Source organism: Mus caroli, chromosome 16 (genome assembly GCF_900094665.2).
Source record: "Mus caroli chromosome 16, CAROLI_EIJ_v1.1, whole genome shotgun sequence".
NCBI classification, from domain to species: domain Eukaryota; kingdom Metazoa; phylum Chordata; class Mammalia; order Rodentia; family Muridae; genus Mus; species Mus caroli.
The window spans coordinates 55,805,473-55,816,667 of NC_034585.1; the positions used below are offsets into that span (position 1 = coordinate 55,805,473).

At 42.7% G+C, this 11,195-nt stretch overlaps 1 protein-coding gene across 1 annotated transcript in view; it reads right to left on the reverse strand.

The window, feature by feature from the left end:
- The window catches only part of Crybg3 (crystallin beta-gamma domain containing 3), a 105,701-nt gene that overhangs the window by 74,687 nt on the left and 19,819 nt on the right, over nt 1–11,195 (reverse strand). Inside the window, exon 2 of the mRNA XM_021184559.2 lies at nt 8,116–8,182. Coding sequence (XP_021040218.1) covers nt 8,116–8,182 — 67 coding nt within the window. The remainder of the gene's footprint in view (nt 1–8,115; nt 8,183–11,195) is intronic.

Sequence of the window (11,195 nt, forward strand, 5' to 3'; positions counted from 1 at the left end):
CCTGTACTGGGGCATATAAAGTTTGCAAGTCCAATGGGCCTCTCTTTCCAGTGATGGCCGACTAGGCCATCTTTTGATACATATGCAGCTAGAGTTAAGAGCTCTGGGGTACTGGTTAGTTCATAATGTTGTTCTACACTACAAGAATTTTTAATAAGCTGAATGAGCACTCTCTTCCTTTATAACAGCCTGCAGCAGGTAGGCATGGGGTGTGGGGTAGGGCTGTACCAACATCCTGAGCAGCAGTGTTTTGAGGATGCTGGGACTGTTGGCCAAATGAAGATACTTGAGTGGAAAAGAGAAGGTCTGGGTGACTCTTCCGACAAGACCCTATTTGGTCCTCCTGCCCACACAGTTACTGACTGCCTGCTTTGTCCATAACAAGGACAGCCCTTCAGCACACTCTAGCCAGTTCCTCTCCAATCTCGCCTCCAGGGACCACACTCCTGCTCCACCTCCCTGGCCTGCTCTATCTTGCCATGACCCAAACTCTGACTCCTAATCCCAGACAACCACAAGTGTTCACTGGTACCTCTGCATCTTTGCAACTCTTCCTCCACCGACAGAGATGTGCCCATTCATCCAATCCTCCACCCTTGGCACGGCCTCCTTACTTCAATTTTTCTTTTCAATCTCCACAGATTTGCATCCTTTTTACCTAACTTTCAGGTATAGCCACTACCTGCAAAATCTTTCTTGACCCTTGGTTATTTTCTACTGATCTCCAGTCACCCAGACCATGAGAAATGCAGTTTTGTTTTGTTTTTTTTCACACTGACAAATGAATCTTGGTTTCAAATTAGGCAAGACTTCATCAGGAAGTCTATTGAACACTTTTGCCAGTACTTAGAACAAGCATTCAATACCCATTCACATTCAATAGAGGACCTGCCTTCTATTTAAAATGCATTCCCTCATAGTCTGAACTTAGCCTCTCTTCTACCTGAAAGACAGCATCAGCTTCTGTCCTACTTCTTTCTCTGGTTCTGTATGCAAGGAGAAAAAAAAAAAGTCTACACTTCCCCACACACATTCCTCCACGGGGTACCAGCTCACCATCCTTGGTATCTCCTTGGAGATGCCAGCTACTCATTTGCCCGTCAGTAAACCTCTACCATTCAAAAGTCTATGCCCAGACACATCCAGGCTCTTCTCTCTCCTCAGCACCAACTGCCTTAAGAAGGCATTACTACTTCCTAATATCCTCTCTTCCTTTCCCTACCATAATCACTGCCTAAGTCCCTGCAAGCTGACTTGTTCTCCGCTTGTGCTCTGGCCACGCTTCCTTAAAGACGCAGTCTTGCTGGCTAACTTAATGGACTCTTTTCGCTCTGTGTTGAGATTATACACATCTGAAGACAGAGACGGAGACTCTGACTTTCGGTTTCTGTACAGACATTCTGTGGTTCTCCTTCCTCTCTGACTGTTCTCTCCATACCACTCCAGATCACCTCCTGTAGCCATCTCCTACAGAACATTTTCCTCCGATTCCAGCCTGGATGCATAGTGCTTTCATGCACTCCCAAGGAGACCTCATTTTCCATGAATTTAATCAATCAGATGGTCCCCGAATGTGTACTCTCAATTCTAACTCTGGGGCCTGCACATCAGACTGTCCACCCGGCACCTTCTCTCCATCTTTTGGATGCTGCGTTGGAATCTTAAAGGCAACACCTCTGAATGAACTTGGCCATTCTCTACCCTCATTCTTCCATTTTCTCTGAAATATAAAATCCTCCTGTAGAGCTAAAGTTATATAAAACCCATGTCCTTGATCCCTTGTAATGGTGTGGTGTATTCAGCTTACTTGCATTTTGTCTCTGTTGTTTTCCATTTCAAACAAAAATTATACAAACCTTGTAAGTATTAAATTTCAACATTAAGTATAAAAGATACTGAATATAAACACAGAAAGAAGCATTAAGGGCAGAAAGTCTCTATGTGAGACAGGTGAGTCTCTATGAGTTCAAGGCCAGCCAGTGGTGTGAGTAGAGTGAGATCTTATCTTAATCAATCAACCAATCCAACAATAACAAAATTTTAAAAAGAAAATGCTAGGATGACATAAAGAAAATTTAACTTCCTTTTGAACACACTATTTCTTCTTGGGGGCGGGGAATATATTTATATGTTGTCTATATTCATGTGTATCTATGTTGCATGAGCATGCTACAACCAGAGGACAACATCAGATATCCGACTCTATTTCTCTCCACCTTACTCCCAGTTCAGACAAGATTTCTCACTGCCCGTGAAGACAGGCAGGTAGCTAGCTAGCCCCAGTGATGTTCATCTCTGATTCCCATAGTGCTGGGGTTATAGCTACTATATCCTTGACCATGATTCTTGTTGTGAGGGCTGGAGATGCTTACACAACTGAGCCATCTCCTAGTCCCTGATCATATTATGGCTTATACCTAATACCAGTAGGGATGAAAACAATATCAGAGAGTTGTATATATGAACCCAAGTTCATGAATACACATTAGGCTATGGCACAATGGTGTATTTTGGCATAGCCAATAAAATGAGAGAAATGAAGAAGAGGAGAATGTGGGAAAAGCCATTCCTTCCTATTATCGTACAGATTTCTCCAGTTTGAGAAGAGTCTAATGTTCTAGAATTAATGTTCAACACTCATGGAACAAAGGTACTCACATATATCTAGAGTGTACAAATGCCCGAGACTCAAAATTCTTCATAACAACATAGCAACCTCTTAGATCTACAACAGGTTGGGCCTGTTGCAAGTCAAACCAGATGCCTTACAACATAGTCAGCATCCAGGAACTCAAGAGATCCTAAGGCCCGAGACCAGTGCAGCCAGACCAATAGGCTTTGGCTTCTGCAATCCCTATGTTCATCAAGAGAGCAAGGGGACAAAAGTGCATTCTCTACTCTGGCACCTGGCACTCTTTCTTCACAAACCAGTGAGGAGGGGAGAACTTTGACTTCACGCAAAACACTCCACCAAAGTTTATATCAAAGTTTAAGCCACACTTCTGATGGCAAGAAAGCAAACATTTTCCCAAGTATCTCTTGTGACCAGTATGGCACAGTGCTTGAGACAGCATCTCAGCCAGCTCTAAAATGCCTCTGTGAAACAAGGAATGGCCAGCCTAGAACAGATCAGGAAGCCAAGGCTCAGAATGGCTGAGAACATTTTCCAGGGTTACAAAACCACATTAGGGGAGATGTGGGACTTGAGCCCAGATGTTTGGTTCCAGAGGCAATGTTCTTTCCATCCTCACACATGTCATTTTAGAACTGCTCCAAGGAGGTGTTACAGTTGGCGGAGAACAAGGAAGACAGAGAGGCTCCGGGGGGGCTCACCCCATCATCAACAGTGTTGTAATCTGTTTACACAGGGAACTGCAGGGATGGTTAGAATTGAGGGGGAAAAGAAGTGTTCCCACACCTGAAAAAGAATGTTTTGCTATTTTTATATTAAATTAATATGATATTGCTATTGTCTGAGTGTCTGGGAAAATAAAAGATAGTTAAATTTTATTAAGACAGCAACATTTTACAAACTCAGTTTAGGGAGTGAGTCTCTCTCACTAAGGAAACATGTAATACACTTAAATTTGACAACCATTTCACCCAAGAAGGAAGGGCCACATACACAAGACATATGAACATCTGCCTAAATTGATATATTCACTGTATAGGCTCACCAAGATGGCTCAGCAGGCAAAGGCACTGGTCATCAAATCTGAAGACCCAAGTTCCATCTCGAGAGCCCACCCGATGAAGAGAGAAAAGCAACTCCTGAAAGAAGTTATTCTCTACCACACGTGCACCGAGCATATGTATGCCTATACACACACACACACACACACACACACACACACACACAGTGCCACTTATATTCTGCGAAGATCCTCCTGTATTTCTAATATTGTTGTTCTACCAACAAGTCCAAATCAGAAAATTCTCTCCACCTCCCAGCTCACACGCCAAATAAAACCATGCACAAAAAAAGTATAGTACATTCCAGGATATACTGGGATTTTTCAGGCAGACAGAATCCGAGATTTCAAAAGGACATGCACAGAAAATGGCCAGGAATGTTAATAATCAAGTCTGAGGCTTTCAGGGAAGAAAAATCAGGCAGAGACCTGATAGTGAGAAGGTCGTGGCGAGGTCGGCAAGACGTCTTGTTGGATGAATGACAGTGAGGAGGGTGGGTGCTCTCAGCAGTGGTCCTCAACCTTCCCAACGCTGTGACCCTTTAAGACAGTTCCTCGTGTTGTAGTGATCCCCCAGCCACAGAATTATCTCATTGCTACTTCATGGCTGTAATTTTGCTGTTATGAATTGTAATGTGCATATATGATATGCAGCATATCTGATATGAGACCCCAGAGGGGTCACGAGTCACAGAGAACCTTATTTAGCCCAAGGAGAATCATTGTCCAAAGGGAGAAGGAACAGCCCGGGGCAGAAGCTAAAGCCCAGTGTCATAAAGCGAAGACAAGCCAAAAAGCTTTCGGAAAAAGAAAACAAGACTTGGAAGATGAAGTGTTTCAGTTGGCCGGGCAGACCGAGAATGGGGAACAAAAGGCTCCCAAGGGTCAGCGGCAATGGGTCATGAGTGACCTTAAGTGTACTTCTTTCACGGAAAGGCCTCCATTCACTAAGGAGCCATGGACACAGCACCAAGCTTCCCGAGTCTGAAACACAGGAATCAGACTAGAAAGCATGAAGAACTGGAAGCGCTTACAGCACACTCCATGTGAAATGTCTGAGTCGAGTGAAATGAGAGACCGAGAGGAGAGGTGGTCAGATCCAGAGAGCCTACTGCTGTCACTTTTGTATACACGTGGGGAGAGCTGAGGCACATGGGAAGAAGCCAACAGAGAAAAGGGCCAGAAGCAGACAAGATAGGACATAGAGACATAGGGCCACCAATGCCCTGGCACAGGACATGGGATGCAGACCTTCATGAGGTCATCTTTAAAAGTGAGAAAGGCACAGACAGCTTCTGAAATCGATGTCTTCTATCTCTCTTCAATAAAATGGGGGGAGAGTGTAGTGACATAGTAAGACCACAGGACACTGGTATGGTGTAGACTAGATAACTGGTAAGTTTTTCCAGCTAAAATAACAAAACCCAATTAACAGGAATACATATTTCAGTAGAGAAAAATCCATGCAAGTATTAGAAATAGCTAACAATGTTAGAGAGGCAGGAGGATTTATACAACAATTTTAGGAATTAGGAATTTAATGATATCCAAATGTAATAGAAAATTGTAGCTGTAACTTTTTAAAACTAAAATAAAATTTTGTATCTCCGGCATCTTAGGAAACATCACTGATGTCTTGATTTGATATCTCAATGTCAAATACAAAATAAGATATATATGACGATGTCAACTACTCATAAGTCTGTTATGTTTCAGACTCCGGAGAGAAACTCCTTCATATTTTTCCCTTAATATTGAAGGCATAAAATTCAGGTTAATAAGATGCAAAGAGGAGAGAGATGCCACACTGCAGTGCTGCGGATATTTCAGAGAGCTGATTAACAGCAACAAAACAAGCAGCATATTCAAGGTCACTTGCCAAATGAAAAATCTCCAATTGGAACTTCTCAAAATAGCAATATACTAAGTGCTACGGCTAATCTTTTTCAACAGTTTGTATTCTCAAGCTATGGGACTGATGGTGGCTTCACCCATACATGTGGAGAGCAAAGAAGCCCTGGGTGTGTGAAGGCCTGAGTGAACTTGTGTTGTGGACACCGGCACAGATGTATGAAGGACCCCACAGCCTCAGAGTCAAGGGAATGGCAAAGCCTTCCACTGAGGCCTGAGTAGGAAGGTTGACAGTGTGTGCAGAAAATGCACATGCCACCATGTACCTGCCCCTTGCTTCTGATTGGGAGACTGCTCCCTACTGAGAGAGCAAAGCCTGCCTCTTTGATCTAGTTATATATTATAAACCCCGACCTTCTGTTCAGACTATGTCTAAGAACCCCATCTCCTTGATCAGCTCTATATAATAACCTTCCTCCATTCAACTGTATGTGATAAGCACACTGTTTTCCAGGTCGCTACAGAGTCTGCATCTGAGAGCCCAGTCCTCCTGTTCCCAGCTTCTCTGGATGTCCCTCTGTCCATCTTTTCTTCATTCCCATGCTGTCTCCAGTCAGGTGTATCCCTGGAGCCATGTTAGAACACACATACTTGTTTTAACCCCATGTGAATGGGCTGAAGAAACCATACCAGTGGTTTCAAGGGGGTGAAGGGAGAGAGGAAGGGAGGGAGGAAAAGAAGAAAGGAGTGAGGGAATGAGAGGAAGAGGGAAATACATGGACTAAAATGCCAAAAATTTTCCAGCATAGAGTGCCCTGTGTCCTTTTTATCATGAACTAAGTGGGTGCCCCCATATTCATAGTTATGGACAATGTTATGACTACAAGTGGCATTTATGCAGCTGCCCAGACCCCAGAATAAAATCCTGAACACTCAAACTTAAACAGACCTTAGCGATGGAAGGAAAACTGTTGGGAGAATAGACCAAGACATGCAGGATGGGAAGGTTGCTGGCACGGAGGCCCTACCACCATATTTGCTGACGTATGTACTCATTGAACCCCAAAAGCTGTGACTCCCAAACAAATCTCTGGAGATAAAAGATGGACTGGACTCGTGGAAAGTAAAGGCTGAAAGTTTAGGCAACGGGCAGATGCCGGCTGAGTAGGGCGATAAGCAGAGACCAAAACAGGGAAGCAAGAGAACAGGAAGGTTTGCTGAAGGTGCACAGTGGAGAAGCAATGTGGAGTTGAGAGATGCATGGACAAGAGTTGGTAGCCAAAGAATCCCCCGAGTTTGAGATCTCAGGAGTAGCTGTGGAACACAGAGGCAAAGTTTCATGTGTAGCATTAGAAGCGAGACACTTGTGTGGGTTCTCTCAGAGGCTGAAGGAGAGAGCAAGCTGCAGAGTCTGTGTCGTGGTCATTCAGCAGGCTGCCAAGTGCTGTCTGAAGAAGAGAAGTAGTGAAAGGAGTCAGGAAGGCTGAGGGTGGAGCCAGCATGGTGATGCATACTGCGATCCCACCACGCAGAAGCCTGAGAAGGGACTACAGCAGGGGTAGGTCCTGCCTGTGTTACACAGTGAGGCCCTGTGTAGGGAAAAAATCAATCAATCAATCAATCAATCAAAATAAAAATTAATCCACAGAGCATGATTCAGTAACCAAACTCAAGCAAGGGAAGAAAAGAAAGATGATTCTGACCTAGTTCTCTCAATAAAGCAAACATTTTCACTCTCATTGAGAAAGCAGGAAGAATACATGCCTTAATTTTCTTAGATATAATTCACAAATTGTATATAATTGAACATGTTAAAAAAAAAAAACAAGTACCCACAACAGTAATAGAAAATTCAGAGAACTTTTTAGTCTTCTAACCAGATTAATTTAACCTGGAATGCCCAAACGAAACCAGCTGACTTTCACAAATGTGACTTTCACAAATCACATACAAGGAAAGCAAGCAACGAATACCGAATGTCACCACTGTGGTGGCACAACTGGTCGGACGACCCAGAATTCCATTTTCCTAGAAACCCGCTTAGGAAAGCTGCAGAGGTCTATATTTCAGTCTCTCACCGCAACTGTGCAGGTCAGTAGGTCGCTTGGACATGGCTAATTGCCTGTCCTGTAGTGCTCAGCAGGCTTATACATGAGCTAGCCGAACAGATCCCTCACACGATAATGACATCCATCAGTGACATATTAATTTGTACCTCCCCAAAGCACCATTAGGTTTCGATACCATGCCATAAACCGCAACCTAAAATCTGTTGGAAGAGACTATGAAACTCATATGCTCTCATTTAGATATTTCAAAACTAAGGCAAAACCATCTCAACGCCTCAAATGAAGCTTGCGTTGTGGCCAATGCAAACCTCTCAAGGTTGTGTCCCACCTCATGGAATATGTAAGGCGGGGCAAGGTTAGATATCATAACAATGAACGTGCTCTTCAATATATGGAGAAACAAAAAGGTAAAAGGAAGAATATGCAGAAACTTAAACTCTTTTCTGGGGGGGTTACACCATATAATTATTATAATTAATTAATAATATTAATTTAAACCATACCTTCACTGCTTCTGATGAAAGCGCACTCTCCTTTTTCTGACTTGTGCTCACGGGCTCATTTTCAACACTGAAAAATAAAAGCCACAGTGTCGTCTGAAATTAAAGGGAAATTATTCAACACGTACAGTTTCTCTATATAAGACAAGAATTGAAACCTGCAAGGATGGGGGAGTCCTAGGAATAGGCTGAGTGAATCTAAGCTGAAAAAAAAGCATCCAATTCTCCTCCTGCAGACTTTGGGACCTTCAGTGAATTCATGGTGATCCATGTAGCCTTATAGTGATGATCATATCACAGCAGTGTCAGAGCCACACAAAGGAGTGCTGGTATACCGCCAACCTGACCTCAGAAAGTGCTAGCTAGCACTCTATCCTTATTTATATCAAGGTTATCCACAGTGTGACATATTTTAGTGCCTATGCTGAGTGATACTTCGACTCAGTAAATCGGTATATAAACATATAGCTTCAGCGGGTGAATTCTGTGAATACTCAAAAATAGATGCAGGTTTATCTGGGCACCTAAGTGATTCAAATTTGCAGTCACTTTTAATGGTCTCCTGTGGAACTTCACAGAAGCGCCAAGAAATGACACCCCAAACTAGACTGTTGCTAATAGGCAGATACACATGTTAAATATAAATGTGTCTGTTCTTATACACTATTATGTTTGCACCTTTTCTTAACCCTTGACAAACTAAATATCCCAAGTGAAGAAGGGAGTGATACTATTAGGATGTGTGGCCTTTTGGGTGTAGGCATGGCCTTGTTGGAAGAAGTAAGTCACTGTGGGGACAGGCTCTGAGGTCTCATATGCTCAGGCTACGAGCAATGTGGAAGACAATCTCCTCCTCGTTGTTGCCTGGGGATGGAGATGTAGAACTCTCAACTCCCTCTCCAGCAACTCTCCAGTCTGCATGGATGCTGCCATGCTTCCCACCATGATGATAATGGAGTATACCTCTGAAACTGTCGGCCACCCCCAATTAAATATTTTCCTTTATAAGAGTTGCCATGGTCATGGTATCTCTTCACAGCAATGAAACTCTAAGACAATCGTTATGACTGCCTACCACGTACCAGGGGTTGTGCTTGGCTTTTAGCAAATCAAGACAAGGAAGTCAGGGTCCTCACCAAAGTCTGTCTATTCGGGGAAACTGGTGCAGAGTCTTTAACAATGCTATCTGTTAAATATTACAGCTGTTGAATGAACAAAGTATTTTGGAGCACAAAACAAACAATAGCTTCTGCACGCTTCATAAAGTACTGCCTGAGGAGGTTGGAAAGAAGGGAGTCCAAGAGTGCAGTACTTTGGGAGACACATGTTCTGTTTTCAGTTTAACACTAGTGCACACAGCTTGGGACAGGCAGAGGTAATCCTGTAGCAGAGGAGAACAGAGGATAATGAATTCCGCTCTGTGTAAGAACTGGCTCAACCCGTTTCAGAATGCAATCCTTCTTTGTCCTGACTGCAGAGTGAAGGCTTCAGAGCCCTGAGACGGGAGGCAGGTATATCCACGCTGACCACAGACCCATGATGATGGCACGGTGCAGCAACCGGAAAGAGGAAGCGCCAGTCACTCAGATCAGATAAAGACCAGTCCCAGAGGAGAGGGGATGGGAAGAAGCGGCTTAGGCTCCATAGACTTTCCTAAGCATAAAACCAAGAGCTGCTCTTCTAGAGAACACCCAAGGAATCAACAGCGATAGTCAGAAGAAAAAGAGTATGGCAAAGCGCACCAACACCCGGACAACATACTGGATTACAACGCCCTAAGTCCAAGATTCTATGCAAGAAGATAGGGACAGAGAGATACAGCTGTGCCCCTAAATGCCTTAAATGTCAGAAGAAAAAGTAACCATGTTTTAAAAGAAGAAAAATGTGTCAGCTATGGGCTAAACAGATGAAAAAATTCTATGGGAAGAAAAACAAATATTGATACTTCTCGCCCATGCCCCTCTAACCAACCCTGATTCATCTGCATGTTCTTCCAAAGAGATACGCAGAAGTGGGGGATAATCCAAGATCATTAGATACATGCATACACTTGTCAAAAATGAGAAAGAATATTGAATACAGGACTGTAACATACATACACGTTTCATAGAATAAGAATTTGTAAGTGTTTTAAAAGAGAGGATTTTTTCCTTAGTGTGTTTTGTTGTTGTTATTGTAGTTGTTGTTGTTTAATAACCTTACCTGTTGCTACAAGGTTGCTTTTTATCTCAGGGTTTAATTTATATTTGTTTTTGTTTGTTTGTTTGTTTGTTTAATTATACTAGTCTACTTACGCTCTAACCAAAGAAAATAAACTGGCAAAATCCACATAAAACTTGGCACACTGTAAAGAGCACCTCAGGATAATACTGTGACTGTGACTGTGCTGAGTGTACAAATGAATCATGGGACGCTACCTTCAACAGCCTGCCTAGAAACTAGACAGGAAAGTGACTGCTTAATTTCGTACTCCACTCGTCAGTTACCTAAAGTTCATTTCAAACAGGCAGCTCGAACTGGCATGGGCTGCATGTGTGGCCAGGGTCAGCTATGAACCCAGTCCAACACAAAATTTAAAACTTACTGAAAATATTATAAAGGTTTCTTTGCTTTTCTCACTTAAAATTGTGTAATTTAAATATGCATTTCTTAAGCATGAACTCAGTAATCACAAAGCCATGTTAGGATATCAACAGATCAGACACACCTGAGTTTTGAAAGTCCTTCCTATAAAATATATTTCCTTGGTAAAACTGTAAATAAACCTAACAAAAGTTCTTCTAGTACAAAAGTTCTCCTGAAAATGCAGTTTTGTCCTTCTGCAAAGTAGAGAGTCTGCAAGGAGCTGTGATTATCTGCAAGTGTACACACATGGGAGCATACACACAGACACACACACCACATACATGGTAATAGTTATACAATACACACTACACCCCTGCACACAGGCACATACATAGACATGTATATGTTACACTCATGGAAATAGTTATACAATACATACTACATACCTACACACAGGCACACTCATACATACACATACACCCTACATACATGGAAATAGTTATACAATACATACTACA